The sequence below is a fragment of the Salvia miltiorrhiza genome, chromosome 8, assembly GCF_028751815.1.
Source record: "Salvia miltiorrhiza cultivar Shanhuang (shh) chromosome 8, IMPLAD_Smil_shh, whole genome shotgun sequence".
In the NCBI taxonomy this organism is placed as follows: Eukaryota; Viridiplantae; Streptophyta; class Magnoliopsida; order Lamiales; family Lamiaceae; genus Salvia; species Salvia miltiorrhiza.
In genome coordinates this window covers 21,332,753-21,354,928 of record NC_080394.1, presented here as the reverse complement: position 1 = coordinate 21,354,928, position 22,176 = coordinate 21,332,753, and the positions used below count along the sequence as shown (strand labels likewise).

Here is a 22,176-nt window from a genome sequence, read left to right as displayed (position 1 = left end):
GTACAAAGAAGTGGTCCAGGCCGAAACCTGAGGTTTTTCGTAAGGATGTGAACGCCCTATTTGATCCGGACAGAGGCGAGTACATAGTTGGTTTAATTTGTGTTTAGAGACTCGAATGGTTTTATGGTGGTAGCTGGTGCTCAAAGCATGAAGTCGGTGTCGAGTGCGATGATGGCCGAGATTATGGCAGTAATACGTGGTATTCTTGTGCGTGTGGAGCATAAGGTGGAACTTGTGAACATTTTCACTAACTCCCTTCTTGCAGCGCGAGTTATGGCGAATGAGGTGGAAGACGAGAGCTGCTTATGACTAGATTTGGCGGAGAACCTTCAAGTGGCGAGAGATAATTTTCTATTAGCTCAATTTACAAGACATTGTGTTAAGATCGCGCGTGTGTTGAACTCGGGATTTTCCTCGTTAGAGAAAATCATCCCGAACCAGAAATAAGAGTCCAAAATAAAAATGCTAAGTACGGAATTATTTGATTAATTTTACTAATATTTTTTCATATTTATATGTTGTAATGATCCCACCTACGTGCAGTGTAATATAATTTTTATTTTTGTGTGGTGTAGTAACTTATTTGATGATATCGTGTAATTCAAATAAAAAATCTATTAGTACGCTCTAAATTCAATTGATGTGTAATAATCTGCAATGCACAAAAGTAACAGATCACAACTAATAAAAAGACTATGTGTGATGAACTCAAATTAGGCGTTGCCTCAATTCAAATTTAAATTCCTATCTAAATTCGAACTTGATACCTTTTGACAGCAAACTATCGATCCCACCAACCACTCCCTATTTGCTCATTCCAATTATTACTCGATGAATATTTTGCAATTTTTCGTATGGGGTGAAGCATATCTTATGCATGTGGCGGATTAGATCTTTGCATATAGAAGTATACTATTTATTCTGTTATTGATGACCTTTGAATTAGTTAATTTTCTATAACAATTGGGACGTATAATTATTTGTTACTTAAAGAGTGATGGAGATAGAATCGTATAATTATATCTTTAATTATTGATTTGTTTTGTTGGTCTTATTTTGTTTCATTTTAGATGTTTAGGGTTTTATTATAAATAGGTGTTTTATTTATGTTTATGGAGTCGAATTGAGAGTTAAAATATAGAGGGTGAGATTGTTCCCTTCTCGCGGTATTACTCTGGTATTCATTAGTGAAACAACGGATTAATCTTTATTGTATGTATTTCGATATACAATGGTTATCAACGGAGTTTGTATATTTATCAGTATCAAATATATTTCACGCTTGTACCTGCATCAAAGAGTGACTGTGATTTATGATGAATATATAAAAGGATTAGTTATATTAATCATAAGGGAAGGTACATATATATATTCAGCCATGGCGAGATTTCCTCAAAATTATTTGGTCAACAGAACTAAATTGTTAATGATAATTATACCTTCTTCTAACTCGTATAATAGTTAATTACATGTAAATACACGAAGTATATTAAATTTTTATTTTTAATTAATAATATTTTTAATCAATTAATACATATAAACTTTGAATGTTTTAATTTAAAAGTTGGCATGAATTAAAATTTTAGACACATTTAATCTCACGTGGACACTAGAATTTTATTGCATGACATATTTTATATGAACTAGCTATAATGAAGAAGAAAAATGAGAAAATAAGTTCAGGTACAATAATAAGGTTGAGTACTACGTACTACTTAAGAATTAATAAGAAATTAAGTAATATAAGTTGTCAAAAGTTTTAATTAGTTTATGGATATTAGATATCTTAAATATGGGTATGATAAGTCTAAATACAAGCTCCGACTCATCATCGGCAACAAAGGGGTAAGTCAATATTGATTCTTTAGTAGAATGAATTAATATTTTATGAATTAATTATGATATGAGTTGATCATAAGAATTAACATATTTAAGACACATCTTTATTCTTTGTATTTGAACCCTGGACTTACTCAAAGTCTCCGAAGTCATTAGGAGAAAAATAGCCTAGTTCATAAGTCACACTCAAATCCTGTATATATAATTATAAATACAGATTAGCTCTAAGAACATAAATAATATAATTTCAGAAAACATAAATATAAAAAAAGAACATGATATTCAACATTAGAGATAAATGAGAGCGAATAAAAATTAATTTTGACAATTTAAACGATAACAACCTATTCTTTTCAAATTAATTTTTTATATATATTGAATATTTTTTTCATGAAGCGAAGTTAATGATTTTTTGAGAAAACTTAAAGTAGGAAAAAGAAAAAAAGAAGAGAGGAGAGATAAAATTTGGAGGTAAAAAACTCCACTTATATATATATGATTGAAAGTAAACAAATTTAGTTATGAGCGTAAAATAGCGATGGGGATGAAGAGGTATGGAGTGTCATGTGGGTTTCACATGCGAAGAAAAGAGAACATAGAACACCTGCTTAATGTGCGAAGGTAGGAAGGATATGATGATTCAGCTTGTTTTCACTCCATAAACAACCTGGTATTCTAAACCTCTCTCTCTCTCTCATCAACACAACAGACATCATCATGTCTTGTCTCAATCTACAAACCTATAATATATACATATATGTAAATCAATAATTAATTAAGCATTACCCCACTCCCCATGCCATGACATTGCCCCAAAGAATTTTGGACCATCTTCACCAACACATTCATTAATGATATCTCTTAACTTGTATGCTTTGCATGTGAAATGATTTATTATCAACGGAGGCCATCTCTTACTCTCTTCACTCAAATCTAGAATATATCACTTAGGCCAATCCACTTTTCGAGCTAACCATTTCATTTTAGGTTTTTTTTTTTTTTTTTTTTTTTCAATTTGGGTTGATCGGGCTAATTTTTCTGAAAAATGTCTATTGTTGGATAAGCTAGTTGGGCCGGAAATTTTATAAATAAACAATTATTATATTTATACATATATAATAGTATAATTTTGACCGAATATAGTTGAATTGAACATACAAAAATAAAGAAGAATATACAATAATAAAATTTATATTATGAAAACTAAGAAAATAAAATAAGTTCAAAAATGATAATAAGAAAGAATTGAAAAATAGATTTATTCAAAAAAAGATGAGAGATAAGAGAGACTTTTGCTAAATTTTAATCTTTAAATAAATAATACTCCATATTAACTTTTACATTTCAAATTCAATACTAGTTTTAAGAAAGTGGTATATAGTTGATAGTAGTGGGTATTGTTGTGAGTGGAGTTTGAGCCTCATTATTGTTGTGAGCGGAGTTTGTGGACCCTACTAATATAAATGGAAGTGGAAATGATATTGTAGACGGATCAAAACGATAAAACTTAAAACGATATTGTAGACGGTGGGAGTATCAATTAAAGTTCTTGTCGTGATATTTAATTTGGTATGTACATCAAATATTTTATAATTAGTCAAATTTCACAATTTTAGGAAAGAAATAAAACAAAAACAAAAAGAAGAAGACAAAGAAAAAGGTTATAAAAAGAAAAAATATCGTTTACAAATAAATCTTCAATTTTATAATAATTACAAAATTGCTACTTAATTTTAAAATTTATTTTTAATTGAAATTTATATTTTTAATATATTATAAATGTGTATGAATTTTCTAGATAACGATATATTTTGTAGCAAAAAATAATCAGTATTTTCTCAACGTATTAAATACAAAAATTATTGTCATTATAACATCAACTTACATATAACTAGTGAGTAACTTCATGAGAGGAATCTTTTTCACACAACTTCATTAGAGGAATTGATTGGGCACAAATGAATCTAAATGATTATTTTTCTTTAATTTTTTCATATTAGAATTGTTTTTATTAAACATAGGAGGAAAATCAAAATAAATCTAGTAAGTATCAAAATTTATTATCTAATTTATTGAAAAATAAGAAGAAATATGCTACTCTTTGTTTTGATGATCCCAAAACTTTTAGATATTAATTTTATTAGACTAGAATTCTTTTTGAACTCAACTGTTGTTTATTTTTCTAATATAGACTGTAGAGGCAAAGATTGAAGATCAAAGCACTGAAATTTTGAAGACTGCAGAATGGAGGACTGAAGATGCAATGTACACCATACTGAAGACTGAAGTCCAACTGAAGTAAATGCTGAATTCAATGAAGAATCTGCACTAAAGTATAAGTGTTAGGGAAACACTTAAGTACACCTGAATCAGTTAAAAGCATTCAATGCAACTGAAGTTATGCTGCAAATGGAAACCTTGGATTGATAGCGCAAATATGAACTAAAGCTGGAGTAATGTATAACACACTCAGTGTTAACGAAGGACAAATTGAATACTCCTAGTACATGCCGCATTTAATGCAAAGGACAATGCATTTAATGCAAGGATATGGTGAATCGTCCTTCACCCTGCAGAGCTTCCTTTACCGTGTTATTTTACCCTGTAACACCATCTCCTATTTCAGAAAGACCATACCTCTTTCGGTGTAAAGGAGATAGAGGACGAAGACCTGAGCAATATTTGAAATGACAAGTCAAACGGCAGATAGTGTTGAAGGATCCCCTCCAACGGATCTATTCCCCAGCATCCGCCTATAAATAGAGCTCAAGGATCAACCTTCGACCTCACATATTCAAGAACATACGCTGAAGCGCTGCCAAACTCAAAACTCAACTTATACTTAGCCAAAACACTTGAATCGAATAAGAGAATTCTCATTGCTAGATTGATATACATACATTCTCTTAGAGCCTCTAGGCAAATATTCTTCATCCGTAGCCTAGATCTCGATTGCTTGAGAGACTGTTCTCAGTAATTTTAAGTTGGAGATTTGAACCTTTTTCTACAAGAGTGAGAAGAGCGTTTGACATAGAGGAAGTTCGAGACGGTTGTCTGAACTCAGATATTCTTAGCCACCGCAAGCTAGACGAGTGTTGTCTTAGCAACTGCAAGTTAAGAAGAAGAAAGTCCAACCCAGTGTGTTGGCTCTGAAACAAGTGTTTCAGACTTAAGGTTTGTTGTGCACCCGCAAGCACAAGCTCAGTGATTTGTTAGTGTGATCGACTGGCCATGGATGTAGGAAATTGTTTTGCGAACCACGTAAAACTCTTTGTGTTTTTATTGTTTTCAGTATTTACATTTATCTATTTGTGCACAATCTTATATCCATACTGAAACTGATAAAGTGAAAAGAGAAACCTTAAAACTCACAAAGTAATTCACTAAAAAGGCTATTTCTTAAAAATCGTTTCCGCTGCAAGTGTTATCAGTATAACTGACAAATCTTCGGATAGTTGGTAAGATTTTTAACACTTCTTTGATTCTCGACTGAATAGACTAAAATCCTAAGTGAACTATCAGTGTGATGTTCCTCGCACTGAAATTAAAATACTGAAACACTATCAGTATCAGTCTACGCCCGTTCTTAACTGATCTTGTTTTACACTGATCACTTCAGCCAACTCACTTCAGTATCAATTTTGATACTAACTTCAATTTTGTAAAAGAAATTATAAAAATAGCTTGTTAGTGTATTCTCTCCCCCATACACCAGTTCAGTGACCCTTCAGGACCCAACAAAATTAATAAACAAAGTAATGAAATTTGATGATCATGTAATAAGGAAAAACTCAATTAATATTAGACCAAGCGGCTCAATTTTCAGACCATATCCATCGAATTGTGACTATTTTCTATTTGAACCAATTCAGACTAATTTTTTTTTTCGATGTTACAATTTTTAGGCCTTAGCCTCCTTTTTTACAGTTTATCCGGATCGAACACAAAATTGGCATCCCTAAAAATTAATTATATATTCCGTCAAAAAAAAATTAATTTTATTAGTTTATCATGCACATGCGACAGAACTGCAACTTTAAAATAAATAAATAAATAAAATCTATCTATCATAGACGTAAATTAATGAAGGCATTATGACCAAGCACGTTACAGTTTTGTCTTATTTTATACTCCTTTGCTACAATGTTTCCCTATTTCTTGTTTGCCTCTTCGCTTCCATAGGTTATTCGAAATCCATATCATGTAAAGTGTAGCTTTGTGTTTCTTTCCACTTATTCATAAATTCAACGATTGTTTTCTTCAATTTTGATAATATTTAGAGGATAGTGAGAAAATCCCATGTATATCGCCTGGAATCTTTCCTAGAAGGATACAGATTCCTGACATTTAATCACTTTGTGCCATCTAAAATTCTTATGTTTGATCCTCATTTCTATATTTTATCGAAAAGAAATTCTAATTCGAATCATTAATAGATTTAGCTTTGTCTGGAATCTAGGTAGCATTTTATTTCCCATGTTCAAACTTTTGTAGGCCTTTTTGTTTCCTTTTGTTTTAAAACTGGATTGGAATTTTGTTATAGTTGATTTAATGTATAAAATATTTGCAAAACTGTAGAATTGTAGCATTGGGCGATCTAATTGGAATTGCAAACTCATGACCTAATGCTAATTGGTAAGTTTCATGAAAACTCTTTAATTCATCATATTGCCTACCCTTTGATGGGTAGTCGTTGTGGGTATCTGTTTGAAAAAAAATAAAATTCAAAATTAAAGTTTTTAGAGTTTATCGATAAGAAATGACATCAGGAAGTAACATAATGGTAGACTCAACACTCACTACTTAAGGATCCAACCAAAGAGTACTTAATTAAGAGAAAATATAGGTTTCAAAAAAAATTAAGAGAAAATAAAAGGATATTTTTAAAATATATTTCATAATCTCAATTCGAAATTATTTAAGAAAGGAATTTGAAAGTTATTGAGATTAACGAAAGGTCTAATGGAATTTTAATGTTTTTTTTAACCGTAAAATCTAAAAGATAAGAAATGTTTTTTGGGCCAATAAGCCCAACAATTGTGTCAGGGCCATGACAATGTGAATCCAATGTTGGGACAAATTTCTCTTGCAGTAATGGTTGTAGACTTGTAGTTGTAGTATGGCCCATTTTTTCACTTACATATTCATTGTCTAAATTTAGCAGAAGTTGAGCTATTTTCTCTTCAAATGCTGTGTTTTGAAACTGAAATTTAGTATGACAAATTGCTAATAAGCAAATAGCTGCCTAACAATCAATTTCTAAGAGGTTAAATTAAAAAAAGAAAAATAACACTTGGTATTAATTATAATAACAAAATAAAACGAAATTATTGCTCAGTCCTTGCTGGAGTGAGTATTCGGTATTCGGCCCAGTATGGACAAAAAACTATTCAAATACAAATTACTGAATTTTTAAAAATGGTATCCAAATCAATCAAAATTATTTCGGTTACTGAACCAAATTAACCGAACAATTATATATTTTAGTAATTTCCGTTATTCCGAATTTTCTTTAAAAAATAATTAAATATAAACTAAAAATTTCTGCTGTTAATAAATAAATTACCTAGGCAAATATATATATATATATAGATATATATATATAATTTGCAAAATATCACAATGGACTAAACACTAACAACAACAAATATCACAATTCAACAAATAAAAATAAATAGTTCAAAATATCATAATCTTCAAAGTTTAAAATACATCATTACTAACTATACTTTTTTTTTGAACAAAAAACACAACTATACTTAATATCATCAAAAGTTCCAACTTCGAAGTTCTAAAGAAAGCTAACACTATATATTCCGAATAGGCTTTAAAATATTTGTTTGTCGAGGCACACTTCGATGACGACAATCAATCTACCAGAAAGGGTTGGGCGGATTATTCAGATGCGTAGTGCAAGCTTCTCGCGCAATGTTGGATCAATATTAATATCGATTCAGTGGTGGAAAATGATAAAAGAAGTGAGCAAATGTGAGAACATATTGCACAAGCCTACAACGCAAATCGTCATATCAACACCCTAACGAGCCAGGATAAACAATTGAAGGCGCAATTCTACAAAATGCGAAAACAAACAAAATTATTTTCTAAACGTTATAACAGGATTGTGAGCATATGGAAAAATGGTAAGAATGATGCCAATATTTTTAAGATGACATAAACAGAATACGAGCAACATCACGCTAGCAAGATTTTAAGTACCTTAGAGTTTGGAGAATTCTGACGACATGTCCCAAGTTCGCTGAGGTGGAAGGGAGTGCTCGTGCATCCAAAAAAGCAAAAAATTCAGAAGAAGGAGGAGTTCGAGGGTTTTTTAGGACAGTAATTTAGATTGATTTGGAAATTAGGACAATAACTTTCGAACTTGTAAAAATAGGACACTAATTTTTTTTTTAGAGTAAAACAGGACACTAATTAATAAGTGTTGCATCCGCAAGACATTTTTTGGCCAATTATCGGCTGAGAAATGTCCTATTTTTACGACGCTTATTAATTAGTGTCCTATTTTACTCTAAAAAATAATTAGTGTCCTATTTTTACAAGTCCGAAAGTTATTGTCCTAATTTTCAAATCAATCTAAGTTAATGTCCTAAAACATCCCCTGACTCGAAGAAGGAGCCTACAAATCATCTTCTACAACTGAAAATACTCCGATGAGCGGTCAAATGGGCTAAAAAGCAGTGGAGAGAAAGGCGAAGGGAAAAGGGAAAAAAGAATATCTCATTGCCACAACAAAGACGTCTAGAACGCATCAACTTAATACAACCAGATACATGCGCTTAATGGAAAATCAACAATATTTAAAGAAGTATGAAATCGCTATGAAGGACACATCAAACATAAATGTCGTGCAGCTTCAAGCTCACAAGATCCAGTGCGAGGCGATACTTAAAAAATGGCAAGATGCTTGAAATTAGTTGTTAATTTAATTTTCTTTAAATTAACATGTTGTGTGTATTTTTATTTTTATTTCAAATTTTAACTGTGTGTTGTAATGAAATATTGCAAGTTGCCATCTCTACTCAATCATTTAGACTTTCTTCTATATCAATTAGTTTCTATTGTTCTATCTTAATTTATAATTCATTATTAATTATTGCAACAAATATAATTTATTATTGATTATTAAGTTGATATATATTCTCTATTGAGATTGATTATAATATTTAATAAATACTTTTATAATCGAGAAAGCAAGAAATAATAAATTGTCATAAATTTTATTTTATATATATTTCTTATTTTTCAGCTTCAATCTCCAAATCACTTGATTCGACCCTATCTTCTTCTTGGAAAGACTCGTTGGAATGATGAATTTATTTGAATCTTGCATTTCAATTTGTTGATATATACCGTTAAATTAAAATGAATAGACAAAGGAGGGACATGACACATACGATTTGAAAACTTTAGCATGTTGATACAGTTAACATAGTTATAATTTAAGGACATTAATCCTTGTCTGTACTCATCCCAACAGCTTGAGATGCTTCTTTTTGCTTTACTTAACAGTAAGTTTCTTACATAACAATAAAAACATAATGCCATTTTCCGATGCTCAACTTGCTAACACCTAACAACTTGTGGCCAAAACGTCAAACACGTCATTTTCTATACTTTATCTTCGTTGAATTTCATGGAGCCTTCACAACAATTATACTTTAATTGTATTTGTGAACTGAATTGCACAACCTTGACCGCCTTTCTAATTTTATATATATATATATAGGGTGTGGTTCTAGAGAGAACTACATTATTTGTGAGAACGTGAGAACCATCAAATCTAATGCATTCACTGTAAAAATTAATGCATTCGCTGTTAAAATTAATGCACTAAAAAAAATAAAAAAAATTGCTCCCTTCAGGATTCGAACCCAGGATCTGCATTCATCCAACAAGATGATACATCCACTGTAGATCTTGATAATCGAATGGCTGAAAATGGTTCTCCGTTCTTTTTTTATTTATGGTTCTTTCTTGAACCTCTCCCTATATATATATATATATATATATATATAGGGTGCGGTTATAGTGAGAACCACACTTATCGTGAGAACATAAGAACTATTAAAATCAATGCATCTACTATATAAATTAATGCATTCGCTATTAAATTTAATGCATCCGAAAATAATAAATTTGTTGCTCCCTTCAGGATTCGAACCCAAGATCTGCATTCATCCACCAAGATGATGCATCCACCGTAGATCTTGATGATCGAATGGTTTAAAATGGTTCTTTGTTCTAATTTTATTTAGTGGTTCTTATTTGAACCTCTCCCTATATATATATATATATATATATATATATATATATATATATATAGGGGTGGGCTACCGTGAGAGCACATCTTAAAATAAGAAATAAGAGCAATTTTTAATGTATGAATTTTATATAGAACACGTATGAATTCGCTGTATAAAGATATGAATTGTGAAAAATAAATTTTTGCTACCTTTGGGATTCGAACTCGGGACCATAAATCCATCCCACAGGATTATGAATCAACCGTAGATCTTGATGATCTAAGGGCTGAAAATGATTCTTATTTTATATCTTAAGAAATGCTCTTATTTTAGCCCATCCCTATATATATATATATATATATATATATATATATATATATATAGGGGCGCGCTCCAATGAGATCCCCTATTTTTCGTGTAACATGAGGACAATGAATAAGACATATAATACTAATGAACAAAACGTATATCTAATGAACAAAATGTATATACTAATGAAAAATAAAATTTAAAAAATTCGTAATGAATAAAACATATATACTGATGAACAAGCCGTATATACTGATGAGCAATGCAGTATATATTGATGAATAATAAAATTTAAAATATTCTGCTCCCTCCAGGATTCAACCCTGCGAAAAAAAAATCATCCTCCAAATACAATATCAGCCATAGGATTGATAAAATAAACGCACCAGATTGTGCCCTAGATCTCACTAAAATTAGGGGGTCTCATTAGAGCGGCCCCCTATATATATATATATATATATATATATATATATATATATATATATATATATATATATATATATATATATAGCGTTAGCTTCTATGGAGACCACTCCCCTATATATATAGAGAAATATAGGGGAGAACAAAGAATAAATTTTGTGCGTCGATCTTACTTAATTTAACGGTTCATATAATTTTCTGATTTGATTTTTCATGTAATTAAATATTGGTTAATTAAATACACTGAAATATGGGATCACGTTGAATAAATTCCGAAACTTCCTGTTCTGAGACCTGATCCGTCAATGAACATAATATATGAACATTATTATGTTCATTTGTTTTTCTACGAAAATATTGTTCATTTACTTTTTACGAACATATCAACGAAAATTAATATGTTCATTTATTTTTTTACGAACATATCAACGAACATTAGTATGTTCATTTGTATTTTCTACGAACACTAGGATGGAAATAAGCGTTATTCACGTAACAGACTCTTCATCAAATTAATATTCCATAAATAAAAGATTTGATTGCCTATATCTACGACAATTAACGAAAATAACAAATTTTCACCAGATGAATCATCACCCCTTGGATATACCAAGATCGACGCACAGGATTTGGTCTTCGTTCTTCGAATTTTTGATGATCTCCATAGAACTCTATCCTATATATATATATATATATATATATATATATATATATATATATATATATATATATAGGGTGTGGTTCTAGAGAGAACTACATTATTTGTGAGAACGGGAGAACCATCAAATCTAATGCATTCACTGTAAAAATTAATGCATCCGCTGTTAAAATTAATGCACTCAAAAAAATAAAATAAAAATGCTCCCTTCAGGATTCGAACCCAGGATCTGCATTCATCCAACAAGATGATGCATCCACCGTAGATCTTGATGATCGATTGGCTGAAAATGGTTCTCCGGTCTTTTTTTATTTATGGTTCTTTCCTGAACTTCTCCCTATATATATATATATATATATAGGGAAGAGTTCAATGGAGACCACTCCCCTATATAGAGAATGAAGGCCAAATCAGAGCCATTGATCTCACCAAAATCAATGAATCAGATTCATCTGAATTCTTCAAGTTTAGAAAATCCCGTAAATTCCTCATTTTTCAATTCTTGGAACCAACGAACATTATTATGAACTTACGAACATAAGTATGTTTATTTGTATGTTAATTTGTTTTTATACGAACATATCGACGAACATTAGTATGTTCATTTGTTTTGTTTTTTATACGAACACATCGACGATCATTAGTATGTTCATAAGTTCATAATAATGTTCTAAGGGTTAAAAATTGTTTATATTTTATATTTTAAGAAGTGTTTTTATTTTAGTCATTCCCTATCTATATATATATATATATATATATATATATAGGTTCAATGAAAAAGGCCTAAATGTAAGAACGAAGAGAGAAGTAATCTCATCCGTTCTTGATCTTATCTAATCTAACGGGCATGATTTATTTACGTCATGTTCAACGAATTTTTTCGTTGAACATTCGTGAACATTCGTGAACATATACAATATTTTTGGGGGTTTTGAGTTTCGACCCCCATATGTTCAACGAAAAAATCATGGATAATCCTAATGTATACATATATTGTATGTATTGGTTTACAAAAATAGTTACAAGAGTATGATCCTAATGTGGAGTGTACGACGTACGTCATAGGCTAACTCAACAATATAACCATCATAATGAAGCAAAATAACTTAAGTTGAAGAAAGCACAAATGAATAGTGTACGTACAAAACAACGAGTTTGATTATTTAAAACCAAATTAATGAAAGATGAGATTTGATTTCCAGATGAAAGTGAGAGTGGAACAACGAGAAACGATTAACTAAATTCGTCGTTGAAGCAAGCTAGTGATGGAGAAAGTGTAGGTAGTAAGCTAGGGTCATCAAATAGCATCCAAGGTTGATAATTCATGTGTTCCCAGCTAATCACATTTTCCATTGATATCGATGGAAGATGAATGATTGGTGAATAAACGTTGTGATGTTGTTGAGCATGATGGAAAGGTGGCAGTGGAAGTGGTTGTGGAGGGATGTTGGCGGCGGGCGATGATCTCCTTTGCTTGCCCAAGAGCTTCTTTTTCAGCCTGGTGTTCCAGTAATTCTTTATGTCGTTGTCTGTTCTTCCAGGTAGCTGAGCCGCGATCACAGACCATCTTAATTCTCCCACAATAAATTAAGTTAATGTCACTCATCATGCCTAATTAATTACAAAAAAACATGCATATGTATACCTGCTTCCGATGGTGACATAGAGGTTGCAGATTAAGATATCTTCGTTTTCAGTGAAACTGCCGTGCTTGAGGTTAGGTCTCAGATAATTCAGCCATCTAAGCCGACAGCTCTTTCCGCATCTCTTCAGACCTAATCAATTTCATTAATTAATTACAAGTATATGTGATGGAGAGAGAGAGAGAGAGGGGGAGAGAATTACCTATTTTGGTGGGGAGGGCGATCCAGTTGCCGCCGGTGCCGTGATTTTGGATGTGGGATTTGAGCTTGGCGTCTTCTTCGGGTGACCATGGCCCTTTCTTTACCTTGGCTTTGTCGCAGCATGGAGCTCTCCCCATCACTACACTTTCCTCTCAATTTATCTTTACAAATCAAATCTCGACTCTCCCTTCTTTTCCTCTTAATATATATATATACATCCACTCCCTCCCTAATTTCACATTTAATTCGAATATTTCATGTGGGGTCAGATATATATAAGATTAGGCTAGGGTTGCATTTACGATACATATGGCGATGGATTGACAAATGAAAACAAGGTGTGCGCATGTTATTAAGCTCATATCAGCTTTACTTTATAGGCTGGAAATTTCATACAAATTTTGTCCATATTAATTTGTAATTGCTCATGTTTGGAATCTACTTAATCCGCCGCCGTTTCAGCGCTCCCATTGCCGGAAAAAACAAGGCCACGTCCCTCGGCCAACGACTCAACTCCACAAAAGCAAAAAATTCAGTTAATTTTTTCAGTTTCAGGGTATAATCTCTATACAAATATATATCTATATATAGCTTTATTTGCTCTATACGAAAAATGATTTTTTGAAACCGAAATTCAAAACAGTCCTAATTGTCGAATATATGTTTCCCCTGTGGCTGTGAGTAATAGCCCTGGGCGTATTTTGCGCATTACTTAATTTCTTCAATTTTAAAAAGTTCGATTTAATTTGTTGGTGGCCAAGCATGAAAGATTCAAATTTAACTTCTGAAAAACGGTGTCGTCGGACTTGAAAAAGTTCTGACTAGGGCAGTGCCCGTTATTAACTCCAAAATTTAACAAAAAAAGAAAAGAAAAGAGAAACCATCGATCCATGCACACACTCACAAATAAACAAGCCTCTCCTACTATCCAGGGCTGGATCCAGAATTTAAGGTTAGAGGGGGTTGGATTTATTGATCTACCTTTACACGGCCCCCAAAGCAAAAATTTTTTAGCATGCCGTACACTTCATTTTCATGCATTTTTTTAACAATTACTTAATTTAATAGATAATTGTTTGCAATTCAATTAATTCAACATCAAGTAGATTGAAAGCATACAAAAACATACTTTTATGCATTCTTTTAAAAAAATATATTTCATTTTCTAAGCAAATAAACTAACTTTCATTGTTAATAATTAGTAATTTTACTTTTAACTTTAGAATGGACTCAAATTCAACATTAAAAATAAATAAGAAAAAAAATAGGATAAAAATAACATAAATGTAACAAATCAATGTACAATGTCAAATAATTAATATGGATAGTTGGATATACTATAAATAATGTATTATATGTTTTCTTCTATTTCTTATTTATATACATACATATATATATATATATATATATATAATTCAATTAAAAAAAACTCAAAAATTGGGAGGGGGCTTCAGCCCCCCCCCCCCCCCCTCCACCACTGCTAGTGTCAGTAAATTTCTTTAACAATGTATAATATTGAATATAAAAGTGAATATATATTCAATACAAAAAAATATATATGTACATTATATTAACTCGAAAACATAATAATACATATATATAAGAGAATGATGATTGGTGGGGTGAGAACTACATTTTTACGTGAGAACAATGTGTTGGGTCTCTTGAGGGTTGAAAGGATAGGTGTATGGGGGGGAGGGAATACACCTGTAGGCTATTTTCGAAACAAGGTTACTTAAAACCAACACCTTTGTTCTAAAGGACAGTTTAACTGATTTGAAAATGCACGCTTCAGATAACAAGGGGTGGCGGCGACTGATACTGAAACGAAGGTTCAATGGGTGACTTCAGTTAATTGATCTGGTCAATTAACTTTAGTCGAAGTAAGGCTTCAGTCGTAAGTAAAACAGAGTAGAATTACTTGTTTAACTGGCTATCAATAGATTGACCAGTTAAACCTATAACTCTAGCAGCGGAATATTAAACTTAGTGAAATAGCCTTGAAAGATTTTCTTCACAGAGAATCCCTTAATTACTCTTTTCAGTTAATCAGTATTAAAGAAACAGAGTTATGCGCAAGTACTGAATATAAAGCAAGTAAGAACACAAGGGATTTTTACGTGATTCGGAAAACAACGTTCCTACATCCACGGGCAGATGATTAGTCTGACAATCACTCGCTAGTGCTTATGGGTGCACAGCAAACCTGACTGTAATGTTTACGGGTGCAAAGCAAATCTGAACAACTGAAACAATTGTTCCAGTACCAACACACTGAGTTGGATTTCTCTTTCTCCTCTTAGTGCGATAACACACACTAAGAACTCTGAGTCAGAACACTGGTCTGAACTCGCTCTAACTTCAAACGCTTAACTCTAAGCAAAGAGATGTTTGAACTTGTTTACTTGAGAACAGACTCTCGCGTAATCAGAATCTAGGCTTAGGATGTATATGAGATATATGCCTAGAAATCTAAGAGAGCTTTGATGATCAGATATTCTGATGGCTTAAGCTTTGATGGCTCTCTTCTTCGATTCAATCTTTCGTAGATGGTTGAGCTTGGGTAGCAATTTCTGCAGAGCTTCGACTATGTAATTGAATCGGTAAAGATTTGCGGTTGATCCTCGGCGCTATTTATAGATGGAGTTCCGAATAATTCCGTTGGAGAGAAGGTCTTCGAAATTTCTGCCGTTGTGAGATGTAGTCACTTCATGGGCTGAGATGGCAATCTTTGCAAGCTCATTCACACTTGAATTTGAATCGGTGTTGTCTTGGAGCTTGTTACTTCTGCAGCTTTACACGAAAATAGGAAGTTTGGTTCTTGCAAGGACGGTCGTCAAATCCTCTGCATTTAATGCTCCGTACATGACATTTAATGCTGCGTGTCTGATACTCCTTGGTTCAGTCGAGAGTAGAAAGATGGTTGGCCTTTTCGCTTTGTTTCAGTTCTATGATGACATGAATCCTTTGAGTAGCTTGTGACTTGAACTTGCATTCAATCTTCAATCAGGGAATGTCTCATGATGCTTCAGTCGAAATGACTTCAGTTGCGCTGTCTTTATTCATCAGTCAGCAAGCCAGAGTCCTATTCTAAGCACTTTGAACTCTAACACTTGAGTTCAACGAAAAAGACTAATGCTATAGAAATAACCTAAGAGATTTTGGTATCATCAAAACAAGGACAATGATATTTCATTCATTTCCCTACACAGTGAGAATATTACATAAACCCATAAAATTCATGAATAAAAAATAATCGGAGTGAACAATTAGATGAACCACGTTAGTTGATTTTTAATTATGTAAAATGTTTATAATTAATTATTCACAATTTGATTATTTCTTGTCACGCAGGGGCGAATCCGAAGGAGCTAGAGGGGGCATGACTTTGGGCGACTAGTGGACCCCACGAACGAAGATAAACATGCGTGTGCCATGCTGTGCCGGCCCAGCTTGCACAGCGCCAGGGCATGCAAATGCACGCGCTCGTTGTGCGGCTAGGTGTGTGTTGCAGTGGGGCCAACGCATTTTTATGCAATAAATATTTTTTTTATATTTTTCTTTCAAGATGCAGTTGTTTTTTCCCTCTTTTTTGTATTAGTTGTCCGTAGATATTTTTTGTAGCCAATTTTTTAATAAAAAAAAAAATCAAAATGTAGTTATGTTTTGCTTAATACACCTTCGACAAAGAATCGAAATGTAAACTACACTTTTGTAAGCAAAAAAATAGAAAAGACTTAAATTTTACAGGGACATAAAAATAAGATAAAACGACTATACGGATTATTACATTCATATGTGAAGGTTTAATTTTTTAGGGAGAGGTGGGAAGAAAGAAAGAAATGTCCAAATTATAGAGGATAACGAGAACTTGTTCAAATTGAAAGACGACGAATGAAAATCCACAAAATTTAACAAGCGTAAGAGTGGGTGCTGCTACCTACCTCGAGGACCAAAGTATATTTATTAGGCAAGATGAATTTGGAGATTACTGAGCTACAAATAATGGGTAAGAAATCAAGATATAGGAGTGAAAAAGTGATGCAAAATGAAACCATGACTGAGTTTGGAGGTGAAGGTAAATGAGAGTGCAAATTACAACACAACACGCTTCTTTCCCAAAGTCACTGTCTACCACGATAACTATAGTCAAATTTCAACACGAGAGAGAATAAAGGAGGCTATTTGAGCTCAACTATCCAGCCCATTTTATCCTCAGCCAGCCCCATCTGCAGGCTCGTCAGCGCCGAATACAGCTGTTGCGACACACGCCCCACTCCTTCACTTCCGTAAGTCACCCTGCATTCACCAAACAATATGGTTTTACATTTCTAGTCTCTTCCCTTTTCCTCCCAACATATTTGTTTTGATCGTACTAACAAGATTGGATACCTTTCTTTTGGAAAGAGAAACAAATATTTTAAAAGACCAGAGACCTTTGGTGGCCTCAAGCATTACCCACTCTACCACTAGGCCAACACACAAACTCACAACAAAATCAAATACCTTTTATTGAGATAGGTTATGCTACCGACAGGTGAAACCACAACTGCAGTTCCGGTGCAGAAAACTTCATCAGCTTCAAGCAAATCATCCACTGTCACATGACGTTCCTCAACCTAAATACCACAAAAAAAATAAGCAACGGTGAGGTGACTATTTGTTCAATACAACCACACATAAGCCTCACAGAGAAGAGAGATTCTGCAGTACACCCTCAAACTCGTTGAGCCCATTTAGACTAAAATAAGCCAACAGCTAAACTCCAACTAAGAAACGTGAAAAAGAATTGTCTGCATTTATTTAACAAATAAAGCATTGAGACAGACATTATTCATCTCTTCATATAGCATGCAATCTTATTTGGTCAATCCCCGATGATGCAACTCCTGTAACTGGATTAGTCATAATGCCAAACTTGAAAACTAGCAAAAGTACCTGGAATCCTTGACTGATAGCAACATCAAGTATGCTCTTCCTGGTGATGCCAGGTAGGATGGTACCTTTTATCGCAGGAGTGGATATCACATTGCCCTGAGGGTTTAGTAGTACAATTTTAGAATAGATTTTAAGTTCCAGTGGTCGAGGAACAAACAAATGGATTAATAAAAAGAAAAACTAATAGTTTTAGAATAGATTTTAAGTTTTAGCGGTTGAGGAACGAACAAAATGGACGAACAGAAACAAAAACGGTCAACAAGAATATCAAGCAGAAAGTTCTATATGAGAATATTAGGGAAAAATAGCAGCGGAGAGACCCAAGTGATCCAGTTTATACACAGTTCAGCATTCAACATATATGTGAACCGCAAATGAGAATTTACCCACAACCTAGTTGATAATTATCTGAATAGAAAACTAACCAAATCATAATAAATAAAATGGCTTAATTTGGAACGTACAATCAAGACTTGAAACTCAATAATACCATTCAATCTCCAAAACCATAGATTGTCATGAAAGTTCAACATGAGTTCAGAGAAGTCACTTGGAAAGAAAACTATAGCCAAACTGCCAAAGAGAATTATTATGTTCAACAACTCTCATGCAAATCTGAAAGTATTGTCGGTCTAAAAAGTGAATTATTATGTTCCAGTACTAAGCATTGTATAGAAGACGGAAAAAAACTATATCTGCAGTGAACAAATAGCATATCAATTATTACAGAAAGAGATCCACACAAATGGAAGCTAAAAAGAACTATAGCCAAATTGCCAAAGAGATCAAAATTATGAGAAGCACCATATCATTGACCAAGTATGGGAATTGAATAAACACACTGAAATCATGCAAGATGCCATACCTTTACAACAAACACGTTGCACGAGGATACTTCCTCCAAATATTTTTTGTGAGTACTGTCTAAATACAACACATCAGAAAACCCTTTTGCTTTAGCAACACTCTGCGCCTGTAGAACCTAGAAGTGATGGTCCAGAAGATGTAAAGAGTCATCGACATGAGGTAGAGATCAAAATCAGAATACAGAATGTTATTTACATAAGACCATAATTTAGAAATCAAGAAGATAATAAAGTCATTAAGCAGGAAGAAGCTAAACTATAATAAGCAAAGAGACTATCTTGAGCCCAGTTAGACAGTAACGACAAAGCACCAAAGTCATAACTTAATTTGGCATGTTAGAGTTTTCAAATCAAGAGAAAGATCTACAAATTCATCTGAACAAGCAATAATGGCGTAACTCGTAAGCAAGAATAAAGTGTTAAAGATGGAAAGAGACAATATAGACGAAGTCTTCTTGCAAGGAAAACAAAAACTTATTTGAGTAAATAAAATCTACATTACAACAAAGTAGTCAACATAAAAATAACTTACTGCAGCATAGTTTCCGATGGTCTTCACTCCTCCGGTACCACCAGGTGTTGCACGATGCATTTCTGTCTCCACAATTAAATTAATTGGTGCCAATCCTTCCTGTGTCATAAAACAAGGAATCAACTGTAAGATATATTATTGTTCCAGAGACACATATGCTGTAAAGGGGATGTCTATGAGAAGAATAGTACAGACAGAGAAGTAGGAATTTGCAGCTTAAAAAGTGATAATTTGATGCGCACTGACAATTTAATGAAAAAACCAAGATAAAAACATGTGTAACCAAATCATACATAAACAGGGACAAGTGAACGTTAGAATCACATTCCTTTGAAGTGCAAAAGGCAACATAATCATATAGTGAACTTGTGGCACAGGCATGAAAAGGGGAACTCAAACCAAACTACCTTGAAATAGTTTCCCACTGGTGAAACATAAATCAAAAAAGTGTACTCAGGAGCCGGTGCAAGACCTAGAACAGCTCCGCTCCCCATAAGCAATGGTCTTATATATAAAGAACCTTTTCCTGGTGGAGGAATCTGAAATTGGCAACAAATAGAGAAAGGACTATTAACAATAAAATTGCATTGCTAAAAGCTAACAACAAAATCTCAAGCTACAGTGTAAAATCAAAACATTACCCATCTTTCATTTGCTAAAACAGTGGCTTTTACAGCCTCCACGAACTGATCTACAGTCGGAGCAGGCATGCACATGCGCACGGCGCCCTCTCTAAGCCGTGTCGCATTTTCCTCGGGACGAAATAGTAAAATATTACCATCATGTTTCCTATAAGCTTTTAGACCTTCAAACAATCCCTACAAATTTGGCAGACATAAATGTGCAAACTCAAATTCAAAACCCAAGCACATTACTACATATCAACCAAAAGAAACATAAAACTAACCTGGCCGTAATTCAGAATACCAGCAGACGGGCTCAGCTCAAGGTTTCCGAATCTTTGCAACTCACCTTTAGAAAATGTTTCACCTTGGGAACACTTCATCATATACATAAAATCAGTGGGCATAAACCCGAAACCAAGATTGTCCCAATCAATGTCAGCTGATTCTAATGCAACATCGCTGCCAAAATCAAACACCAAATCCTAGTATCAGAACTCAAGCAATACCAAAACTGTTACCAATAGAAGAAAACTAAAAGAATAAAGAAAGGAATCATTTCCTAGACTGGGAACCGAATCGAAAATAAAACAGTAACAAATCGAATAATACCACACGTCATCACAAAACCAAGAGTCAAACCTGGCGGGCGACGCCACTCGAAGCGAATTGCCAGTGTTACCATTGTGGTTACTGAAAGGAACGAAACGCGATTGCTTCTGCAGCACCACACAATCATGAATGATATGATAAGTGACGTATACAATAAAACGAATAATCAATCCAATAAGCAAACAACCATTTGCACAAACCACAAAATTAAACAAATAACAGAGAAATCGCAAAAGGGGCGGAAAAGCCCATACAGAGAATGCGGCGGCTGTCGGGAGAGGAAGAAGGTGAGTAGAGATAGATTTCTTGTCGGTGAGAGGAGGGAGGAGCTTGATAGCACTGCGGGCAGGGCCGAGAAGGAGGTGGTGGGGGGTGGGATTGGGGTGTAGGCCAGCAAAAACTGCGCCGCTCTCCATTGTTCTCTCTCAAATCTCAAGTTTTCGGCTTTGACTGATTTCTCCGAAAAACCAAATGCATATAACACTATGCTCCAAACTCTTCAGTCTTCACTACCAATACTAATTTAGTAATTTTATGATGTACTAATTGTCATCTATGTTTATATATATATATATATATATATATATATATATATATATATATATATATATATAGGGTGTGGTTATAATGAGAACCACACTTATCGTGAGAACATAAGAACCATTAAAATCAATGCATCTGCTATATAAATTAATGCATTCGCTATTAAATTTAATGCATCCGAAAATAATAAAAATTTTGCTCCCTTCAGGATTCGAACCCAGGATCTGCATTCATACACCAAGATGATGCATCCACCGTAGATCTTGATGATCGAATGGCTTAAAATGGTTCTCCGTTCTAATTTTATTTAGTGGTTCTTATTTGAACCTCTCCCCATATATATATATATATATATATATATAGGGAGAGGTTCAAATAAGAACCACTAAATAAAATTAGAACGGAGAACCATTTTAAGCCATTCGATCATCAAGATCTACGGTGGATGCATCATCTTGTTGGATGAATGCAGATCCTGGGTTCGAATCCTGAAGGGAGCATTTTATTTTTATTTTTTTAGTGCATTAATTTTAACAGCGAATGCATTAATTTTTACAGTGGATACATTAGATTTGATGGTTCTCCCGTTCTCACAAATAATGCAGTTCTCTCTAGAACCACACCCTATATATATGTATGGTATGTTTGCTTTGAAATACAAGGGGATAAGCTACATTTATCACCTTATACTTTGTTTACTTTGATATATAAAAAATTCGAACAGA

At 33.2% G+C, this 22,176-nt stretch overlaps 2 protein-coding genes across 2 annotated transcripts; both read right to left on the bottom strand.

Moving 5' to 3' along the window:
* Positions 1–12,667: 12,667 nt before the first annotated feature.
* LOC131001815 (transcription factor RAX3-like) lies at positions 12,668–13,683 on the bottom strand. Its single transcript, XM_057928411.1, has 3 exons — positions 13,339–13,683; positions 13,139–13,268; positions 12,668–13,060 (listed from the first exon to the last, which is right to left on the bottom strand). Exons 1-3 carry the CDS (start codon positions 13,472–13,474, stop codon positions 12,727–12,729), a joined length of 600 nt encoding a protein of 199 aa, XP_057784394.1. The 5' UTR covers positions 13,475–13,683; the 3' UTR covers positions 12,668–12,726.
* A 3,693-nt stretch (positions 13,684–17,376) lies between these two features.
* On the bottom strand, positions 17,377–21,451 carry LOC131001814 (branched-chain amino acid aminotransferase 2, chloroplastic-like). The gene is made up of 10 exons (XM_057928409.1): positions 21,163–21,451; positions 20,939–21,015; positions 20,581–20,758; positions 20,315–20,491; positions 20,081–20,212; positions 19,674–19,772; positions 19,141–19,257; positions 18,276–18,371; positions 17,844–17,956; positions 17,377–17,636 (listed from the first exon to the last, which is right to left on the bottom strand). Exons 1-10 carry the CDS (start codon positions 21,322–21,324, stop codon positions 17,519–17,521), a joined length of 1,269 nt encoding a protein of 422 aa, XP_057784392.1. The 5' UTR covers positions 21,325–21,451; the 3' UTR covers positions 17,377–17,518.
* Between the last annotated feature and the right edge of the window lie 725 nt (positions 21,452–22,176).

What these genes read in the sequence shown, in the direction of transcription:
- LOC131001815 (XM_057928411.1), bottom strand. Translation starts at nt 13,474, where the DNA reads ATGGGGAGAGCTCCATGCTGCGACAAAGCCAAGGTAAAGAAAGGGCCA. An exon ending in CGCCCTCCCCACCAAAATAG is followed by an intron (nt 13,269 to 13,338) that starts GTAATTCTCTCC and finishes GAAATTGATTAG; the next exon opens with GTCTGAAGAGATGCGGAAAG. An exon ending in TATGTCACCATCGGAAGCAG is followed by an intron (nt 13,061 to 13,138) that starts GTATACATATGC and finishes GGGAGAATTAAG; the next exon opens with ATGGTCTGTGATCGCGGCTC.
- LOC131001814 (XM_057928409.1), bottom strand. Translation starts at nt 21,324, where the DNA reads ATGGAGAGCGGCGCAGTTTTTGCTGGCCTACACCCCAATCCCACCCCC. An exon ending in GCAACGTGTTTGTTGTAAAG is followed by an intron (nt 18,372 to 19,140) that starts GTATGGCATCTT and finishes CTAAACCCTCAG; the next exon opens with GGCAATGTGATATCCACTCC. An exon ending in CTATCAGTCAAGGATTCCAG is followed by an intron (nt 17,957 to 18,275) that starts GTACTTTTGCTA and finishes TGTGGTATTTAG; the next exon opens with GTTGAGGAACGTCATGTGAC.